Here is a 23,224-nt window from a genome sequence, read left to right as displayed (position 1 = left end):
ATCATTTCAATATGGAAATGTGTGTTGATCAATGAGATTTCAACCTTTATTCACCCACTCAAAAAGACAGACCGAAGTTTGTTGATTTCCCAATGTGTTACTACTATGCTTTCAACCATCTAAAAGCACAACCAAATTCCAATGGGAAAACTATTTTTTGTTTAGTTGTTATCTAAATGTGTTATCACTGCACTTTCAACCATTTAAAAGCACAACAAAAGCACAAGTTCAAATGGGAATACAATGTCAAATATTTTGTATTTATACAACAACTTAATATGTTATCACTGTGCTTCATCTAATAGCACAACCAAATTACCTGGATTGTAGTTGAGATTACATTAAAAGTACGTAGTGCAAGTGATCATTGCTGTTCGAGATTCTGCACAGATATTTATATTGTGAAGATCTCCACAGACCTGCGACCTTTGCATGCTATGTTGAACATGCATGCTTTCTATGATTACATAAAAATACTTATATAATTACAGTAACCTCAAAATGTGGCCATGGTGAGTTACTCATTTTATGGTTGAATACAAACTGTTACATTAGTTTGTAAGATACAGTAGCCTTAACTTTAGGCTATTTACCGTATTACAAAAATCATATAGAATTGTGTTAGGTTGACAATGCAACCAAATATCAACATTTAAAGGAGATGTATCTAATGCTTGGATAGTTTCGTCTGAGCCACTGGCTTAATCCTATTCCTTCACTTTTATTTTAGGTTTAGTTGGAGACGAGGATCCAACATATAATTTATTAACTTGTCGACAAGTTATATTGGCGCAGCAGTCTAAGGCACCGCATCGCAGTGCTTGAGGCGTCACTACAGACCCGGGTTCGATCCCAGGCTGTGTCACAGCCAGCCGTGACCGGGAGACATGAGGTGGTGCACAATTGGCCCAGCGTCATCTGGGTTAAGGGAGGGTTTGGCCGGCCCGGGATTTCCTTGTCCCATCGCGCTCTAGCAACTCCTTGTGGCGGGCCGGGCGGCTGCAAGCTGACTTCGGTCGCCAGCTGGATGGTGTTTCCTCCGACACATTGGTGCGGCTGGCTTCTGGGTTAAGCGAGCAGCGTGTCAAGAAGCAGTGTGGCTTGGCAGGGTCGTGTTTCGGAGGACGCATGGCTCTCGACCTTCACCTCTCCCGAGTCCGTAGGGGAGTTGCAGCGACGGGACAAGACTGTAACTACCAATTGGGGAGGAAAAAAACAAATATGATATTGAATGGTGTTTGGTTGTCAACTCAAATATCAACATTTGAAGGAGATGTACAGATCAACTCTCCAGGGGGAGGTGCTGCCCAGCCTATTGCTTTCTTTTCTGATAGTGGATATAACGTTGAAGATCTGACGTTGTTTTAAAGGTAGAAATTCAACATATTTTATACAAGGTTTGTCTATGTTGAAATTTGGTTAACATGATGACATAATCCTGTGGTTGAAATTTCACCCTCAAAATAACAGTTTACATTAATGACTTTTTGCAAATCCAATGTATTTTCCACATAGATTCCACGTCACAATACGTTGACAAATTATGTTGAAACAACGTTGAGTCAACCAGTGCCCAGTGGGTAGGTAGTCTGGGTGCCAGTCTGTATCTGCTCTCTTGCCAACTCATTATGGAATTGTCATGCCACAGACTGGCACACAGGCTAACAAAAATGTAATCTAATCATTCAAATCTAAACAGGATATCACACTTCTTCTTGTATCCACTATTCAGCCCTCATCCTTGGTGTGGCTGCTGTGGCACTTATATTAAATACCTTGGCTGGCTCCAATACTAACGGCTGCATGAAGTTCAGGATCCAGGAAGGAGGAAAGCATAGGTCTTGGTCAAATCGATTGATACAGTCCCCAACTCACAGTCTCCTTCGCCGGGGAGAGGAAGTGAGCTAGACAAGCTATACAAATAGGACGGGAGGATTATAGGTGACGCAGGATCACCTGAGTTATAGGCCTAGAAGTGAAATGGCCAGGGACTTGGGACAGAGGGAGAGCGAGACAGCTCGGGATGTTAGGGTTTTTAGTTTACAAAGTCAGTAAATCAGGTTCTCAGGTTGTGTCCCAAAAATTGAAGAAAATAACATGGGATTTGATTTACCCAAACTTTAACCTGACTATGTAGATAAACCTAGCAGTAGTATATTGGTATCTGTTGTTGAACATGCCAGTACATGTCCTCTCCTTTTTACCCCTTCTTCTCTACAGTTCATACATAGGAGGTTGATAGTAGATGATGCTACCTGTGCATCACAGGAGGTTGGTGGCACCTTAATTGGGGAGGACAGGCTCGTGGTAATGGCTGGAGCTGAATGGTATCAAATACATGGTTTCCATGTGTTGGATGCCATTCCATTTGCTCCTTTCCAGCCATTATTATGAGCCGTCCTCCCCTCAGCAGCCTCCACTGCTGTGCATACAATATAATTAGGCCCATCTACAGCTGATGCTCCTAGGGAGATGACAAGTGTTTTGAATTTCCATTGAAAGTTAATAATTAAATGACTCATCGCCTATCAGCACATTAGGCTAATCATGGGTTGCTCAGGCGAAAGACAATTCACAGACAGGTCCCTTTTGGGGCATGCATGTCTGCCCTGAGGGGAGGCATGTCAACTCAACTGTGTGTGTATGTGTTTGTGTGAGCGTGAGTATGTGTGAGTTTGGAGACTAGTGTGCGTTTTCGAGTGCCAGGCTGTTGTTTTGACAAAGCTTTTCGCTGACAGTGATGTTTCACCTTTCAGTTGTGGAATGGGATGGTACTGAATGGTACTGACAATGCGGAGCTGGGCCTCCTTTGGCCCGGGTCATAATGAGGCTCAGCGGGGGGCACGACACGGCTCCTCTCTTTCTCTCTCCATACAGAAGCAGGAGCTCCAGGGGGCTCCAGGGGCACTCATCCAAGCAAGGCACTGCCTGTCAGAGCCGGCCCGGAGGGGACTCAAAACCAGCCCCGGAGCTGCCCAACGTGCGTGTTTAATTACTTTTGGATTATCTCCTACATACCCTTTTAGAATAACAATTATGCAGTTTATCATAGGCTATACGCATGTGATAAAAATCATCACCCGGCGGCTAGGCCTATAGATATGGTGACCACGAAAATACCTTATTTCAGCGTATTTCTCCCGCCCTTCACAAATAGGGCAAAACAGCTGACAGCTGACAAGTAAAATGAACAATTAGCCTATAGCCTATTCTAGCCAAATGTCCTTGCCTCTGGGAAAGCCGCTGATGCTCGGCTCGATAGGTTGCGAGCAAATAAGGTGAGCCTAGTAGCCGAAAACCACTTTGCAGCCACTTGAATGTGACCAGACTATAGTCTGCGACTCTGCGTGTAGGTTATTAGGCCTATAGTTTAGAGAGTTCCGCCCCTTGCTGCCGGAGCTTCAAGCTCACTATTCGCCCGTTCCTCCACCAGTTAGCCTCGCTGCGAGTCCAGAGCCACGGATCAAAGCTGGCTGCTGGGACTCCGCACCAACCTTCATTTCCCGAGGCTTCCCAAGGAACCTGTCGGTTTGTCGGACGTGGGATAAATAACATAAAAAATTAAGCACCTTGTTTTGGGGACCCAGTTATTATATATTTTTTGGGAGGGCGCGAATTGCTGTTGCCAAGCAAGTCAAGTCCGCAGGTAAGCAAAAACATTTGACTCTGCCATGCGTTTTTCTTGCCAGATAGCTGAATAGCACCCCTCTGACCAATAGATTACACAGCTATGTTTATTCAAACCAGTGTTTGTTTAATTTCTCTAGGTTGTTGAACATAAAGCTGTCCCTCTGCTTACTAGGCTATTTTCTCCATGCTTATAATCAGGCTAAGAAACCTCAATAGGAATATGTCACAGGTGATCCTACATAAAACCATTCATAGTCCAGAGCGCATTCTGATACAAAAAGTGAAATGTTATTTGTGACCATGGCTGAGCAAGGACAAGGAACATGTAAACATCTATAGATATTCAGGAACTAGGCATGTGCTCTAGGAGGCTATAGGCATCCTACTTGTTTCAGAAAATTGAATGAGTGATACCTTCACGAATCTTAAAGTCGCTGTTCGAATAAGAAATTCCAAAGATAGAATGAGAGTGAAGTGTTCGAATGCTCAATCAAGTAAATGGGAAATTCTGGCTCGATGTTCAAACAGGCGCGGTAGTCTCATTATTTGCCTTCAAACACATTATTATTTGCCTTCGTAAAACCGCGTAATGTTCTGTAGATCCTTACAATAACTCGATATATCGTCTGTGATCGAGTTGAAATGTATGGCCCTATTTCGTTAATAAAACGTTTTTGTTACGTTTATTACAAAAGTCGTGGGATGTTCAGAGTATCGATCACTGCGTGGGAAAACTTCTTCCCTTAGATCTGTGCGCGCATGCATGTGAGTGCATTTTCAGAATGTAATTGCTGGTTTACATACTGTAGTATCAAACTTGTCTTAATAATTGTCTCATGGCTGCTTTCAGCTTGAAAGTGAAGGCACTAGTGTGATTACCAAATGCAGGTAAACTGTATTGGACACTAGTAGTACATTAAATACGCTTTTTTGATGTGGACTAAGTATAAAAGTAAACCAATTCAGAGTTTTTTCAGCTGTTCTTTCCTTGACAAAGCCCTGCTCTGCCCCTCTGTCTTTATCTGACTATGACTGTGAAAACTGTTGCCACCTAGTCTAACATTGTCACAGACTGCATTCCCCACTGCACCACACTAGCCCTGATCAAATAATGTGTGTGTGGGTGTGTGATAAACTACTGTTGCCTCTCTGCTGTAGCCTACCCCCTGCTGTCTCTGCCTAGCATGCAATAACAGAACATTGCCAGAAGCCAAACTGTCCTGACTCCTGCCGCCCCAACAACACAACACTACTGCCACACCACCACACAAAAAAACGAGAGAGAGAGAGACAGAGGGACAAAGATGGCTTTTATTTTGAGTCTGAAAGGGCAAAGTTGACCCAGACCTGCCAATTGCTTTTACATTTTTTCCCTTTTGACTTCTGAAATTCTTAACAGGCAAATGAGAATTTTCCCTTTCAGGTAAGTGTTTATTTAAGAAAGCTCAGACTTGCCTCCCGAGTGGCGCCATGGTCTAAGGCACTGCATCACAGTGCTTGAGGCGTCACTACAGACCCGGGTTCAATCCCAGGCTGTGTCACAGCCGGCCGTGACTGGGAGACCCATGAGGCAGCGCACAATTGGCCCAGCGTCGTCTGGGTTAGGGGAGGATTTGGCCAGCCGGGATTTCCTTGTCCCATTGCGCTCTAGCGACTCCTTATGGTGGGCCGGGCGCCTGCAAGCTGACTTCGGTCGTCAGCTGGACAGTGATTCCTCCGACACATTTGTGCGGCTTGCTTCTGGGTTAAGCGGGCAGTGTGTCGAGAAGCAGTGCGGCTTGGCAGGGTCGTGTTTCGGAGGACGCATTGCTCTCGACCTTCGCCTCTCCCGAGTCCATAGGAGAGTTGCAGCGATGGGACAAGACTGTAACTACCAATTGGGGGGAGAAAAAGGGGTAAAAGTACCCCAAAAAATGAAAAAAAAAAAGCCCAGACTTGAATTAGTGTCTTAACCGTCCAGCTATACTCATTGATAGATGTTCGCCTACAGTACATACCGTAGAATAGTGTAATTTCTAGGAAGAAAGAGATAGGGCTACACTCCGAATCTGTCTGAGTATTTGGTTGCGTTCATTCTTGTTTTTGTTTTGGGTGATAGGTAGATACCCTGTTGAGAACATGGAACAGCAGCTATGACTGTATGATTCCAGCCAGGTCACCCGTAATACAAGTCAGTATTGGACGTCCATCCATGTCTGAGGACGTCGGGAGATGATGTGAAAACCGACCACTATGGGCAACAGTGAGCGCTGTTACCTTCAAGTAGGTTTCGGTTTTGCTAGGGCGATGGGGATGGTGGATGGGCGTAAGCATCTTCCTCTGATTCCAAAGGCTGCAAGTTCGAATCCAGCGATAGAAAGTAGTTTTTGAGATTTTTGTTTTAAGCCTATCTCAAACCTTAACCATTCAGAGTTAATACCTAACCTTAAGATTTCGGCGTTAATGCCTAAACTTAACCTTAAACACTTCGAAATGTGACATTTGCAACAACTTCAACATTTTACGTTTGAGAAACCGGAATGAATGTCTAATTCTGACATGAGACTGAGAAAAATTCAGAAGTAGACCATGTGCCACACTGTCTGTCTGTCTGTCTGTTTGTCTGTATCGCCAATTCGCTCTATTGGTCATACATGTGAATATAGGCTACATTTGTAACTCATGCTATTGGAACAAGAGTTGGAACAACAGTCAGTGCTCTTTCCGGTGCTTTCCAGACAGCTCTTGTGTCAGAAAAACAACAGCAAAGGAATTCAGTTTGTACTGTATATGTAAACATGCATCTCAACAAACACCCCCACACACAGCCTGTGTCTAGCCTATTAGTTGGTTCCTAGATATTATTTATTTGGGAAACACAAGCTATAAAATCAATACCATAAATCCTCCAGTTTCTAGTGTTGTTTGATATTGGATGAGTCAAATCTTATATTAGGCTACATTCTATGTATTGCTTTCCTAATGAATTTAGGGGGTGGGGATATGTGTGTGTACTACTGTGAACCATTTCCAAGGTTTGTCTCTAGATATTTAGCTCTGTGTGAAGAGACAGTAGGACACCCAGGAGGAACAAGACAAATGAACCTCCTAGTCATGTTGATTTTCTCATCGTCATCCAGTCTTTAACAGGACTTACACAGGGAGAGGTGTTAGAGATGCTGGGGTGGTGGTGTGAGATTCACCCTGGTGCGACTTGCGCCTCTCCACATTCCAGGCATTCTGACCTCTGTGATGTTTAAGACGTTCTAGAATGTGAGACTGCATTCTAAATGCCTTTATGTTCCTGGGGGTCATGTGGGCTGAACAGAAAGTAGGACCCTCTAATTTAGGAGTCCTGGGAACGAGGACAAAGCTCAGAGCGTCTTAAGTTACAAACAATACTGGAGTGGAGTGATAGTGGTGGAGCTTAGTGATAGTGGTGGGGCTTGTTGAGTTTACCACTAAGAGCTTAAAGCCTGGCATTGTTTAAACTTTTACTGGCACCTCACACAGTAAAACACTTGATGGATTTAACCTAAAGTAATGGGTTAGAATCGATTGGAACCAATGGAGCATTAGTGTGGAACCAATGGGACATAGGTTGATTACTGTCATTGCTTAAACTTTTTCTGGTACCACACACTTTTTGCCACGGGTCAGAGAGAAAATTATGCTGTTTTATAGCTCATCTCATGCTATTGTTCATATTTTGCCATGAGGCTGAGAAAACATTTGGCAGTTTTAAAGCAATTTTCCTGCTATTCTACACATTTTGCCAATCCGGCTCTGGTACCACACATACAGTCAGAGACTTTAGCCAAGAAAATGGATTAGAATCGATGGGAACACTTGTAGCTTCCCACGGTGTCATAGACGTGTTATAGACGTGATGGAATATATCCTATTAACTCCTAAACAACATGACATGAGGTGTTTACTGTAGACTTTCTATTCTAGTTTATCCTGCAGACAGACAGTTTGGTGATTCCTGAATCAGACATAATGCCAGCTCTGTTAGTTAGAGGAGAGGAAAGGAGAGGAGAGAAGAGGAAAGGGTTGAGAAGTGGAGGAGAGGAGAGGATTGCACCTTTTGGTTTTCACCGGTGGGTGTGAAGTATTTTCATCCTGACTCATGATCATTGAGCAACACCACAATCCACTATCAAATACCTGTTCCTAAAAAGTTTAATTCATTGCATTGATATGAATAAAGTTGTATTTCTTAATTCAACAGAGAAGACTGAATGGTGTAATGTTGAGGGTTTAAAGCCTGGAAAGTCTAGAAAGAAAATCTGTCTGTCGGACTTCTGTGTCTCAGTGTGTATTTGTAGTGAATCTGTGAACCCAGGTTGAGAAACCTGTTGGTGTTAAAATAAGTATACTGTAGGAAACACATTAAATAATGCCTTATCTTCATAACCTCCACTGTTACGTTCAGCTCCCTGAACCTCAGCTCAAGCACTGTATTTATGCTCTCAATAGCATTCCTTTGGGTTACAATGGTTATTGACTAACTTAAGAAGTTCAGACAAGAAACAGTACTGAGAATCGCCACAGTAAATACAAATCTGTTCACTATCAAGTTCTGATTTCTGCTTTCCTCTCTGCAGATCTTCCGTGCAATCTTGTGACACCAGGCTTCTGTGTACCAACCAACCATGTTGGATCTTTCCATTGCCTCCACAACCCATCAGTGACAACCACTAAACGTTTGTTTCGGACAAACATGTCAGCCTGCGGCGAGTTTGCAGAACACGTGTGGAAACCCGGATCGTGTAAGAACTGCTTCCACCCGCGTAGCGCCCACCGTGCCAGCGGGGGCAGCATAGTTTCCTGTGGTGCCCTGAGGGCCAGTCTGGATGGAGAGGAGGAGGATGGCCAGGGGGTAACCGTGCACTCACTCTATTCCAAACCCACCATCGCTGTCCGCCCTACCATGATGCACCCTGACACCAGCGACATGCTGGCAGACGTCAACATGAACATAGAGCAGGTGAGAACTCACTAACTCAAATACAGATTTGTGACAATGTATGCCTTTGCATTTTACCTGCCTATGTAATAACCATGTCAATATAGAATAAATACCCAATAGAAACCCATAGGTTTTAGAGTGACTTAATTCAAGTGATTCAATAATGACTGTATGTTTTCTATAACCATGAATTGTGTTTCCCCTCCATGTGTCACCAGGACAATCAGAAGAGTCCAGGGGACAGACTGGGCCTTAAGAAGATGTTGGACCTGTCCCCTATCTACATAGACAGTAATGGCTGTAACAAGGCCCTGAGAGAGGCAGTACTACACAGTACTGCAGCCCCTGGGAAGATGGACTACCCGTGCAACCGCTTCTCCCCTGGACCTCTAAGCCCCCATTCCCCTCTGTCCCCGTCTGCCCTGCAGAAGGACTCTAGTATGATCATCAGCAGTATCTTTGTGACCCAGGAGGATGGCCACGGCCGGGGGCCTCATACTGCCTACAGTCTGAAGGAAAATGGGAATAGCAACGGTGAATTCTCCTACAGGCAACAAATCACCAAGAATACCAAAACCACCAAGAGCACTTACAATGGGAATGGCATCGGCATGGTGACCACCACTAGAGGGTCTTCCAAAGTCCATGCCATCCAGGAAGTACAAGCACCTCTGGGTATTGCTATCAACGTCATTGCCACGGCAACCACAACAGCCGGTAACGGCATCGGTAACGGTCTGAGCACCACCACAGCCACCCCAAGTAACGGCCTCACGTCTGATACCACAGACCCGTCCAGCACTTCTCTCGTCCCAGCCTTAACCACCCTGGGCTCAGGGGCCTCTCCGGGCCCACTAGGGCCCAACATCCAACCCTGTGGAGGTGGCAGAACCAACTCCTTCCTCTCTGAGCCTGTCTCCAGCCTGTCTCTGTCAGACTCCTGCTCCTACCGCAGCAGCACAGACTCCCTCACAGGACTGCTGGGGCCAGATAATCCCACTCCTCAGAGCCACTCAGCCTCCTCAGCCAGCCCTCCCTCAGATGGACAGACGACATCGTCAGAGCCCATCTATGCTGAGAGCACCAAGAGGAAGAGGAGGCCTCAGAGCGCTGGGGGGAATGGGAAGCCTCAACCCCCCCAGCCCCAGGCCCAAAAGCAATGCTCAGAGCTGGAGCTCACAGGAGAGGGTCAGAACCAGAGGGCAAAGATAACCGTCATGGCCGCCCATACTGAGGAGAACAATCGGACGTTCTACCTGAGCAGTCCGGACTCAGCCGTCAGCACCCAGTGGCCTCATTTCAGCCCCACGGCCCTCAGCAACCCTGGGAGTCCAGCCTTCAAGTGGCCCTCTAGCTCCTCTGTCACGGAGACATCCTCCACATCATCCCCAGCCTCCCCTGCCTCCCTCCAGCCCAAACCCCAGAACAGCCCCCCAATCCCTCCCAAGAGGAACAACCGTTCCCCCAAACCACTCCTCGGGACCTCTAGTCTCTCCCCAGTCCCTCTCCCTGAGCTCAGCATCCAGGGAATCCAGGCTCTGTCTCTATCCCCCAGGGAGAGGGACGTCCAGGTGCAGGTGAAGCCCCATATGGAGCCCCACAACTCAGTCTCATCGGAGGCCCGGAGGCACAAGCTCCACACCACCGCCTGGAACTGGGAGGGCCGGATCGAGGAGGAGGAGGAGGGGGAGACGGAGGAGGGCCATGCCCAGGAGAGTGCCTCTCGGAGCAGGGTGATGGGGCTCATCAATGGGGCGGCTGTCTGGAGAGAGGCCAGGGATTGGAGACCCGCTGGGGGGACGCAGGGCAGTGACGGCCAGCAGGGCAGCACCCAGACCCTGCCAGGCACCGTGGCCAACAATGGTGCCAGTCAGAAACTGAATCAGGCAGGCTGCAGCGGCGGCAGCGTGGAGGAGGGCAAACATAGCAGGAGCATGTTGGCTAAAACGCCGCCGTTGACTCCATCGTCTCTCTCCAGCACGGTGCAGCTCTCAGCAGAGGGGAAGAGTTCAAGCCAGGGCCCCATTCCTCCACCCCCTCCGCCTAAGAAACACCACAGGTAAGAAAATAGGCCTGGGACTTTTGTTTTTACACACTCTATTGAGCTATGGCATATGGGCTATGGATGGCATTCCTGAGAGGGTAGAATGAAGAGCAGTCATTGTACTGTAGAAGTAGCTTAACTCATCTTTGTCGTTGAATCACTATTTTGTAATGTACGGTACCTGTATTATTTCACTCACACTGAGAATTGAGCTATGGATGGTATTCCTGAGAGTGTAGAATGAATGATGGTGAGTCTGAAACAGCAAGGCCATGGCCATACAGTATTGTCATTGAGTTCAGTGTTCAGTGATTTGAGTTGGAAATAGATGGCTTGCTTCATATTGATGAGAGACAACATTTTATGCAAACGTGATTCTTAATTTATGAGTTCAGATAGGTATTTGTTTTATTTCCACTCTGTTACTTTCTTTCTAGCTTTTAATGCTCCTCACTTAACCAATGCACTGCTTGGTTCAGGCATAGTAGTAGTACAGCATGCCAGACAGACCATAGAATCAAGTGCAATTCTTTGTAGCACTACAGTAATGAAACTCATTCATCATTAGACAGTACATAAGTTAAGTAACGCAAGGGCATTAGCACTTACTTTATGTAGTGTAGACATTTTAAATGTCCCTTGTACTCTAAAAGGTTTTTGCTGTTTGATAATTAACTATTCACTTGTCAGACTATTTTGGGATTGTCAACACAAATGAATAGTGCTCCTAATCAGCTGACTAGAGAGGTCTGTTGTAGCAGCCATGTGGTTGGTTCTCTCTCTGTGTGTGATGGTTAAACGATGCTCCCTTGTCTTGTCTTGTGCAGTGATGCAAGGCGAGGGAGGCGACTGTACCTACTGTGATCTCTCCTTTCATAGTAAGATTATTCAGCCGGTATAAGCCTCCATTCTCATTCTAGAACCCTTAGGATCATTCAGACTGTTCCGGAACCAGTCTCAATGCATTCCTTGTTCCATTTGTAGTAGTCTAAGGCTGGGGTTACACAATGCAACTTGCACACAATTTTAGTTGCTTGCAACTGAGTTGCTTCTTGAGTGCTGCGTGAAACACCGCATGCAACTAATAAGCAACTCATCTGCAAGGTGGTTGCATCCAGTTGAAACTTTTCAACTTTGTGCAACAGCCAATCAAAACGTATGCTTTTGTCACATGATCCATTCGAAGGTTCGGAACACCGGCCCAGTTGTCATGTCAACAACACAGCCAAATACAGTACATTATGAAGATGGGCAGAAACTGCTTCTCCAATAGAAATCCCAGATCACACTTGTAGGTGATGTCATGGCGATGTTAGTTAGCTAAGCTCATGCATAGAAACACATCATCGGGTCTAACAGTCTTCTCGCGCCAAACTGCACATGTGCAGACTGTCAAATCAAAGGCACTCCTTCAATATAAAGTAGTTTTTCACGAAAATGAAAACGTGTCAGCTTGTCACTTTCACGAGGTTGGAGTAACAACATGTTCAACTACTTAAGACATTGGCTCAAATCTAAGTTGTGCCTAGATTTCAAGAAAATTTACAACTAAGGAAGAATGTTTCACTTCTCTCATTGACTTCTCAAACCCAGCCTGGTCTGCTTGGTCTGTTTCGCAAGCGTTCCCGGATGTTGATGCTAACACAAAAGCTATAGGCCCATTAATTTTCATTGCAGCCCCGTTTGAACACAGAGTTACGCTAACTCCGTATTCACAATGTACTCACAATGTACAAGGCCTAATGCAGCAGGTGACATGGGTGAGTTTAGAATTCTCAAACAATATGACAGAAGCAGCTTCAATTTAATGTGGCTGTTGCATGCTATTTTAATCGTGTTTGAGTTGCTTCATGTAACAGCAAAGTTGTTTGAGATGGTGTCACTTGCAACCTACAACTGCAACTAAAATTGCGTGCAAGTTGAGTCGAGTAACTGCAGCCTAAATTTTCATTCTAATTTCAAGAACAAAATGGGCAGTAAAAATGTTCTCTGTCACATTCTAAATTTGTTTTGGCCACCACACAATAGATGGGACTGGGAAAAAGAGGGTCCTTGTGCCTTGTCCCATGACACTGACAGGCACACACAAAGACAACATTGTCAATTATCTGCATGTAACTAACTAAGATGTTGATATGTTATTATGCATCTAACTAAGATGTGAATATGCATTTAACTAAGCTCTAATTCAAATTGTCATGAAACTAATCAATGTTTCTAACATTGGTAATAGCTAGTTGTGACCTACCTATGAAACAAATACAGTGACATGGCTATATCATGGCTGTATAAAATAACCAAGCTGTTGAACTCTAGTGACATTTCCCCATGTACTATTTAGACCACAGGGCCTCAGATTATTAATACACGTTGAGGTTTCTGACTCATAAACCCAAAACAGAATGAGACATAGTTCGCCGCCATGTTGACGTCAAATGGTCATTTTAAAATAAACCTTGCTTTGTCGGGTATGTTGTAGGTTTAGAATACAATTGTCAATTCCTCAAGTCCTTGCAGAGTTAAGAGCAGAGCAGCTTCAGGTGTTTGGTCAACAAGACTGTGCTGGTTCTCTGCTGGTTTTCTGTGTAGATCACGATCTCTGCATCTAATTTCTACGTTTTAAACTGCAGGGAAGCTGTAGTGGTGTTAATTGTGTATTCATATAGAAGTGTGTTAAAATGTGTCAAACCTATACAGTATTAGGCTAAGTTATTGGGGAGCAAGGTCATTGAGGTATCAAGATGATCCCAAACACTTTTCTCCTCTTAATTATTTGGCAACTTAAAGTTTGACATTTGAAACTCTTCAATATTAAACAAATTAGTCTCAGCAGCAGCTCTTGTTTTGGCTGGCTGTAGGGAGCTCTAGAACCCCTGTTGCTGATTGCATTTCCCAGACCCTTATTTTTGTTGTAATACTAGTAAGCTGATGCATCTCTCTCATTATATTATGACATTGCTAGCATGCTGCTATTGATAAAAATACACTTTCTAGAGACGCATGTGGGAACATGCCTTGCCCTAGCGACCGTCATGCTTTCGGGTTCTTATTTGTTTTCCTAGAGCTTAACTGCTATAGCGCACACTAGGACTAGGCATGAACTGCCACGCCAGAAGCTTCCAGTGTTTAAAACAACAAATGCCTCAGAGTCACATTAACCCTCACATAGACTTTACAGTGAACTTTCCCTAAATAATGACGTAGTAAAACTCTTTGTCAGCTTCACAAGATCTCTCCTCTCTGTTTTCTGCTAAGAAATAGCCAGATGACAACAGATTCAACTTCACAGCTCACAGTTCACACAATATAACTCCGGAAACATCTTGAACAGACTTTAATCCCATAGAGACAAAGTGTTTAGAAAGCATTTGAGAAGAGTGTAACACAGGTAAGTGGAAGACAAACAGACAGTTTGTGCATCCCAAATGGCCCTTTATTCCCTACACTTTTGACCAGGGCCCATGGGGAATAGGGTGCCATTTGAGACACATCCAGTGATGTTTGCACAGGGCTGAGAAGGAGGAAAACAGGCAAACCAACCAAACCCTGATGAGGCAGCATTTTTATGTGATGAATCATTAAAGAACCAGATGGTTGAGAAGTCTGTCCTTCTCATGACGGGCATCATCATCTCAGTTCTTTGATCACTGTGAGGAACCAAACAAACGTCCTCACTGGGAGGTCCTTGTGTGAGGTGATACTTTTGATGCAGTCCTTTTATCCTTAGTGGGTCGTTCCATGTCATTTCCGCAAGCCATGATACCCACCATCTCAGATTGTTCTAAAATTGTTTCTGAAACATTATTTTGTTGAAATACAATTTTATCTTTGAGGAATTAAGATAACTGATTAAACCCAAATTGGCCATTTTAATTTATAGGATTCATATAATATTCAGTAAATATATAGTACCGTACATCCAGTTTGGACCAAACTAACAATGAGTAAGACATGAGGAATCCAAAGAAATTGTTAAAAGCCACCCACGGACCCGCCATACCAATCGTATACCAGAGTATTTATTTTCATCCTAAGTAATGTATTCTCAGTGAATTTGGTGATGTTTCCCTGTTCAGAGAAACTAGTCATTGAAGTTGGTAGGTTTATGTCCCATCCTACATCCTGATATTACCAGGTTCTGACCACTAGATGGAGCTGTTCCTGCTATTAGGGGATTTGTTTTTAATAATCCCCACCCCCCTAAATGTTAAAGGAATAGTTCAACCAAATTACAAAATGACATATTAGTTTCCTTACCCTGTAATCAGTCTATGGACAAGGTAGGACAGCAACCCATGCTTTGGTTTTGTTTACCTGGCCACTGTTTCAAATGCTAACGTTTTAGCATTTGTGGCACAAATCCAATGCAAGTCAATGGTACCTATATTAGCACATCCAAATCATCTATAAGTCACATCATTGAGTTACACAAAACATTTTTTGATACTTTAGGATGATTTGAACATGAAGCTTGAAAATGCTATTATACATACCATTGTCTTGTATTGGATTTGTGCCACAAATGCTAAAAAATTAGCATTTGAAACAGTGGCCAACAAAAACAAAGCATGGGTTGCTGTCATACCTTGTCAATAAACTGCTTACAGGGTAAAGAAACCAATGCCATTTTGTAATTTGGGTGAACTATCTCTATAACATTGAGCGGGGGGGCGGGGTTTGCTCTTCAAACATTTTCCAAATCAGATGTTAGGTACTATATTTATTGAATATTATATGAATTCTATTATTTAAAATGGCCAATTTGGATGCAATCAATTAGCTTAATTTCTCAGAGATCAAATTATATTTCAACAAAATAATGTTGCAGGAATGCTAATCTTATGTTTCTAACAACAGAAACGATTTCAGAACAGTCTGAGATGGTGGGTGTTGAAATCTTCATTCTTGTGTTTTTTGAGGTGGAACGACCCTAGTGACAGTTGGTCCAAACCGTTGTGTGTGTGTGGCCTACCTTCCTACCCCCATCAGTCCTGTGTGTGTATTATGGGATGGGGGTGTGTCAGTTGGGTCAGGGCAGGACACCCGGGGGGTTGCCTACAGTAGTGGAAGAGCAGATTGTTGCCCGGAGCAACTCCCAAACTGTCCCTGGCAATAAGGTGCCACCCCCAGCCAAGATCCCCCATTCCTTCCCCCTCGCCTCACCCCCTGAGATTAGCTTTATCCTTTCCGGATGGCAGAGAATAGACTAGATAGCATAGTTGCTGGGTTTGAAAGAGTACAGGGGAAACACTGCAGTGAAGAAGTGCGGTTGTGTGGTTTGTGGAGGCTATGAGATACGGGTGTTTTTTTGACCCATTTAAAGGTGCCATTGCTTTTTCTGTGGAGAGCGACTTTAAATACACACATGACTCTTGTTGAGAGAGTGTTGCGTTACTTCATAGTTTGTGGTTTTTGAACGAGAGTAAGGAACTGGAATCATAATGTGTCTGATGGCCATCCTGCCTGGACCTTCGCTGATACTTCAGTCTGAGGTACTGTATGAGACTTTTCTGAAACATACCTTTAGCCAAACTCTGTTGAACAAAAACAATATGGTCTTGTAGATAGGATCTAGTGAACTTTCTTTGTTGCCCTATGTTGAATAAGATGGTTCTAATCTTGGTAAAATTCAGATTCTGTATTGTGTTTTTGGAAGTACTGCAAATGAAGGTTATTTTTCGTCAGACTAAAACCATACAACTTATGAACTGAAACAATAACATTGCAGTGGGATCGAGATCAAGATTGTTAGCAATCAGAGGCGATCTCTTGTCAGGTGTCCCCCATAGGTTGGCACTGCTTGTCAGAGCTGAGAGCTGAAACCAGCCCTGTGTGTGAATCCATTGCCTGCTGCCCAGATAGATACTGGCATCTCCTATCTGATTACATAAACCTCCCCATGTCATGCCTTCCAGGTTCATTTCTCCAGGGTTGGGATGTGGATGGAGGTTACAGGCTTAGTGTACTATGAAAGGAATACGGTGCCATTTGGCATGCAGCCCCAGTCATCTGGATAGGAGGTGATGGGGTGAAACGCATCTTCCGTAAAAGACGGTTGGCGACGGACGGATGTAGGATATCTGAACGTTAAAATGGGTTATATCCATCCTGGGAGCATGACTGATGGAGACCTTGAGGACTCATAAAACATAAACCTCTCTAAGGCGCTAGCTCTCAGCGGTGGCAGGCGGAGCACTGTGAAACGAAGCGTTGCTGCACCACACCACACGTCATATTTCTGCTTCTGCTGCTTGTAGTTCTGCGCTGCACGTGTTATGGGTACAGAGACTGCTGCCCATGGAGAGAGGGAGAGAGGGGGGAGAGAGAGGAGAGGGAAGAATGGAAAGAGAAAGGGAGGGAGGAAAGTGCCTGTACATTAATATACTTCCCAGAGCGGGAGGGAGGGAGGGCGGGAAGGAGAGCCCTCTGGCTGTACATTAATATCCCTGGCAGCAAGGCAGTGGTTTATGACTGGCCTGCTATTCATATGACCTTGTTGCTGAAACAATGGTCACTATTCTTCTCAAAAGAATAACTAACCTGCATTTGCAAGGCAAGAAAATCAGCATTGCAACAGCATTATAACACACCAACATTACTGGTGAATCACTGAATGGTCGTGGAGTTGTGTGAACTCTTCCACACTTACTTCAAATGAGTCGCTCTAGATAGGAAGTGTCTGCTAAATGACTGAAAAGGAAATGAACGGTTCAGCCATTGAAACAGAATCTAGTCATTCTATGTCTATAGTGCTATAAGTATGTGTCACAGTGTTCAGTATGTGTCACTGGCTGCTGTCCTTTATTATGGATGGGATTATTTATTCTTGGAACTGATACAAACTGTTGTGTTGCCTGTGTGTCTTATTAGTTTATTTGGATCCCCATTCCCAGTTACAATCACAGCAGCTACAGCTACTCTTCCTGGGGTCCTTGACTCATCATAGCAGATTGTGTGTGTGTATGTGTGTGTGTGGTGTGTGTGTAGTGTGTGTAGTGTGTGTGTGTGTGTGTGGCCTCTTCACAGCAGGTAGTCCTCATCAGGCTGTGTTAATGTTGTATTTATAACCTCGCTAGCCTAACACCATGTTTAATTAACAGCCTAGCTTGCGGATGCTGTGGTGCTGCTGCTGGTAGAAGGCTACATGAATGCTATTTTCAGGACCAGTCATGGTGATAGGGTAGCATACAGAATGATGATGATGCTGTTACTTGACTTCATATCATAACATTCACTCAGTTTTCTCTATATTGATCAACAACAATGAGCCAGTTATAGATCTGGATTGTATTTTCTGAGAAAGACCTATATAGTAATGTAATGATTAATTATCATAAGAGTGGGCTTCTCTATTGCTATTCATAGCGGCACATGACTCTAATCAATGGTCCCTCAGATCATCCTCTAACACTCTCTGTATCGATCGCTAAATAGGCTACTTGCCAAGGTCACCCTCTGGCTCTGTAAATAGAACTCGTGTTCTCAGTAATCTATTTCAACCAGAGATGTCCTCCTCGATTCCCTATTCCACTTCCAATTTTAGAGACACAGTTGTCTGAATTGTTTTGTTCCATTTCTAAATGGAAATATTCATCATGACCGGGCTGGGACAGAAATATTTGGAGATATGTTACATAGATTGGGGTGGGCAAACTTTTTGTCACGAGGGCCACATTTGGATTTCGAAATTCAACGGAGGGCCGCACAGATTTTGTTTTACCGATTTGTTCCTCAAAATCAATTTGCGGGCCAGGAAAAGGGCAGTTATTTAAAATATATACGTATATTATTATTTATACATACATCTATCTAGTTGCCAGCAACAGTTTGGGTCTCACGGTGCGTCCCTTTCAGATGGGGAAGCATTGCACATGTACTACCATTACTGTACCTCAATTCCACCTTGCAAAGTTTGCATTTCCTTCTCATTTAACTTCTCAAAGTATTGCCATACAGGACTTCGCTGCTGTCGCTTACATTTCTCTGCCATTCTTCCAACTGTTAACGACGATGACGTAGTGGTGGAGAGGCGACTCCAAAATAATTGATTCCTCGACTCCTTGCACGTCGATTCCCGGTGTCAACTCCCACTTCTGAGTGTCAACATTCGATTCCGCTAGGAATCGACTCCTAAAATACAGTGTTTTTGGAACGGAGGACACTGATTAGTTGCTGTACTTCCAAGAACACAAACATACATCTTTCATAGCGAGCTAGCGAGGGACGGAGAGAGAGGGGCACAGTATAAGCAGGTCGGCCACCAGGTAGGCGTAAATGTACACTATTACTCAACCCCTTAGACACTGGTAATTGATCAGAAAGACATCTACCTGAAGATCTAATGGAAGCCATGCCACGATAAACAAGGTTTCAGAGATTGTTATTGTTTTGGGAATCTTTTTATCCAATCATCATCTGACAACGTAGTCACAGATCATGTGACCATCAGGCAGGGGAAGTGATGGAGGCTGCGGACTACTTTAAAGTAACCTAGCTACTAGGTAGCTATTCTCTTTTGTAACTCAGAGGAGGGCTGTGTGACTGAGATAAACAGAGGAAGAGAAACAGAAGAGACAGAGAGACTCAGTACTGTAGAACATAATCTACCACAACACCACCCGTAGGCAAGTGGGGCTCAGCTTTCAACACTACCATCTGTAGTCCCCTTATAACTTAACCCCTTATAACTCACCCGCTCCTCAACCCCATATAACTCACCATCCCCTCAATCCTGAAGCTTCTTTAAAAATACCACATGCATGTAATGATATCATAAGTGTCAACAGATCCACTATGCTTCTTAGCACTGTTGTTTACTTTCTACATATTTGCTATAAGTACTGAGATCCAAACAAACGCAGATGGATTACCTGTACACTGCAATTGACTTTTGTAGGTGATTTACGCTAGAGCCTACAATAGCAATGTTTACTGCGAACGTGATAACTGAAAATGTCTGGGAAATTGCATTTGAAAATGTATCGCAGTGCACAGGTCATTTATCTGCATTTGTTTGGATCCCATCCTAAGTGTCCCTACGATTCAGAACAAATACCCTGTCCAGTTATTACCATCCAGTTATAAGACATTGGCACTGTTTAATGTAACGCTTATGGTGGGAGGCTGTCCATGCAGGTCTTCTCTTATGAAAACATAAAGGCTCAATCTCACTCAAGGTCCTTCCCTGTAATGTGTCCTTGACTGTCACTGAGAAGATTGTCTTTACATTTACTCAGGACACTACTCAGAATGAATATTACATTCCTATAGTAGCTGGGGGAAAATCTGATGAGGGAAATCTGATGTTTAGGATACAAATGATCTCAGAGTTTGAGACTTAGGTTGAGGTAAGCCCACTCTCTCCCGAATGGCCGGCTTGTCACTCAGTCCAATTGGGCCCCATGATTAGGAAAACTACCCCAGGAGGATGGAGCTCCTTTTCATTCAGATATAATCAGATAGGCACAATCATGGCAGGGGAAACCAAAAATGGATTTCTATTTATCGTTTTAGAGTAGAGCTTTTGTCGGTTGATTTGGGGAACAGGTACATTATTAAATGGGGCTGGGAGGTGGAAAGTGGCAGACATTTTCAAAAACAGCATTATTATCCCCTAGCACTAGAATGGTCAATTCGGCAAACAACTATAGTGTCTGTATGAATGAATTGGCATTGTTTTGGTTCTAGTATGGTACAAGTATTGTGTGCTAGAAAATTATTTATCTAAAAAGAGACAGCAACAACAAGCACTCAGTCAGCCAGGAAAGTGAGAATAATTTATCTGATGTTTTATGTGTACTTGTGAAGCGTTGAGGCATGTTAACTCATGTAGTGGCCTTACTGTCTTATTCACATCCAGACAGGTTGAGATATCTAGATAAGATGGAAGGGGAACTAGATATTTGGCTCACAGAGACAAAAGTAGAGCGTAAACAACCATCTCTCACCCTGAAGAAAAACTGACAGGGAAGCAGCACACAACAACACACACAACACACGCTCAACCAGTTTCCTGAAATTAGACAGGAGAACTAACATGCTGTGTTCTTTTTAACTGGTTGGAATAGAGAACACTGTCTGTAATTGTTGAGAGGCGCAAGATACATTTTGTTAGTTGTTTTTAAGCAGTGCAAGCATCAGACAGTTTTGATAACAGTGAGTGATCATTTGTTTTTAATGGTGGGAAGCTGTTTTGTTATTATTAATGTAACTTCCTGGTTATAGAGATAAGGCACTACACCCCCCCCGCCCCCCACACAGTCAGTCTCTATGTTCCTCTCTCTGCAGGGTGTCTGGTAAGATGAGCCAGAGCAGTGTGGAGCTGGACCCGTGTAGCCAGCAGGGCTCTGTAGAGAGCCTGTCCCACAGTCTCTGTGGCCTGGGGAGCAGCAGCCTGCCTACAGCCTCCACCGACAGCCTGCCTGGAGACTCCAACAGAGCCCGCTCTGATTCTGGTGAGTACAGCCACCCGCCAGGACATAGAACTAGGGACAAGAGATACGAGAGCAGAAGAAAACATTTTCAGAGAGCACTACACGCAAGGCTGCACGATTTCGACAAAATATCGAATTGAGTTTTTTTGGGCCAGATATTGCAATTGCGATTATGAATTGCGATTTTCAAACACTTGGGTGAAAACTTGGTAATTCCATCAGACATGGTTAAAACAACTGTCAGGGTAGAGAACATCACTTCTAAAATGAGATCATTTGAATGAATACATACTGTGCTAACTAAATATTAAACCAAATGAAACAAATATTTTCCAACTTTGTTATAGGCTACAAATGATAATAGATATGATTATTACACCTGCATGTTAACAAACACATTTTTAACATCATCAAAATATAGTGTGCTATAAGCGCAGCACTTATTCATTAATTAATGAATAACATATTGAGTTCCTTGTTTCTATTTTACCATTGTGTTCTTAATTAACATAAGTTAATTATTTATTCAGGTACCCATAGGCTGCAGATGGAATAGGAAGCTTATAATAATAATAATAATAATAATAATAATAATAATAATAATAATAATAATAATAATAATATAATATGCCATTTAGCAGACGCTTTTATCCAAAGCGACTTACAGTCATGTGTGATACATTTTTAGGTATGGGTGGTCCCAGGGATCGAACCCACTACCCTGGCATTACAAGCGCCGTGCTCTACCAATTGAGCTACAGAGGACCACTTATGAATATGTAGATATGTAGAAGTAGGCTCAATCATTATTATATTTGAAATGATAAGTCAAAGTGCCTTTAAAAAAAAACATCTAACACGTAGGCTACCGATTGCAAGGTGCAGCCTGTGACCAAAACATTGGAGTTTGGTCCAGTCATTCAACGCGACATTCAATGTTTCAACTTCTCCCTTAATTTTGTTATACAGTGTTGGGATGGCGACTTGGGAGAAACATGTGTGAGATGGAACCTTGTATCTCCTGTCCAGCTTGTTTTCATCTTCTTGAAGCCGTCTTTGCTGACTGTGTAAATAGGATCATTTATTAAACTATGTTATAGGTGATAGCCTCTGTGATTTATGTGTCTGCGGGATGTTTTTTTGTAGGGCGTTACACTTGAAAACGTATCGGCAATCAATGCCTATTTAGGTGGCTTGGTGTGGCTGAGCAGCTTTGCTACTGTCGCACGTTTTTTTCACCATGCAATCATTGTAAAGTAGGGGATGGTTATTCTTCAAATGATTTAATAAATGTATTGTGTTGCCTCTTGTTGTCGCCACAACTCTGAGGCACTTTTTACACAACACTTCAATTTGCTTGACATCGGTTTGCAAGTAGCCGAAATACTGCCATACCACTGAAGATGCGCCCTTCTTTGGCACCAAATCGACGTTGTCATTCCGACGCACACACACAGGTAAAGCCCTTTCTTTCCTCACCAGAGTCTAACTGCGCGCTTTAACCTCTTAAGGATCGGACCCAATTTTCACCTAAAATGACGTACCCAAACTTAACTGCCTGTAGCTCAGGACCTGAAGCAAGGATATGCATATTCTTGATACCATTTGAAAGGAAACACTTTGAAGTTTGTGGAAATGTGAAATGTAGGAGAATATTACACATTAGATCTGATAAAACATGCGTTTTCTATTATTTCTTTGCAGTTTACGCGCAATTCAGATTTTGGCCACTAGATGGCAGCAGTGTATGCAAAGTTTCAGATTGATCCAGTGAACCATTGCAATACTGGACTATATTGTATCAAGTCTGCCCAAATGTGCAGAATTGGTCAATTGATACTTTTTCAAGTACATAACTATAGAGAACATACAAAAAATATATAGTAATACAAAATGTAAGTTTACACACTCCCAGGAATGTCATACATGACAGATCATTAGTTTATACACTAACTTTCACACATCTAGATGGCCGGGCGGGGTGGGTGTGGAGCCAGAGACAGCAGGGGTTCAAACTGTAGAACCCAGTTCCTACATTTTAATATAAAAATGGATTTGATCAAACAAAACTATGCTACATTTTATCTCTGGGACCCTTAGGATTACAAATCAGAGCAAGATGACTGAATGTAAGTACATTATTTACCTTCAGAGGTTTTTGTC

The 23,224-nt window shown here is 43.5% G+C and overlaps 1 protein-coding gene across 1 annotated transcript in view; it reads left to right on the top strand.

The window, feature by feature from the left end:
• The first annotated feature begins 3,432 nt into the window (after positions 1-3,432).
• Positions 3,433-23,224, top strand: part of LOC121583555 (inactive tyrosine-protein kinase PRAG1-like) — a 30,769-nt gene continuing 10,977 nt past the window's right edge. Inside the window, exons 1-4 of the mRNA XM_045225213.1 lie at positions 3,433-3,646; positions 8,220-8,602; positions 8,803-10,643; positions 20,916-21,082. Of these exons, the coding sequence (XP_045081148.1) occupies positions 8,336-8,602; positions 8,803-10,643; positions 20,916-21,082 (2,275 nt within the window). The 5' untranslated portion in view covers positions 3,433-3,646; positions 8,220-8,335. The remainder of the gene's footprint in view (positions 3,647-8,219; positions 8,603-8,802; positions 10,644-20,915; positions 21,083-23,224) is intronic.

Source organism: Coregonus clupeaformis, chromosome 15 (assembly GCF_020615455.1).
Source record: "Coregonus clupeaformis isolate EN_2021a chromosome 15, ASM2061545v1, whole genome shotgun sequence".
Lineage (NCBI taxonomy): Eukaryota > Metazoa > Chordata > Actinopteri > Salmoniformes > Salmonidae > Coregonus > Coregonus clupeaformis.
Note: the sequence above shows the minus strand (reverse complement) of the source record. Positions and strands in the feature narration are given on the sequence as shown.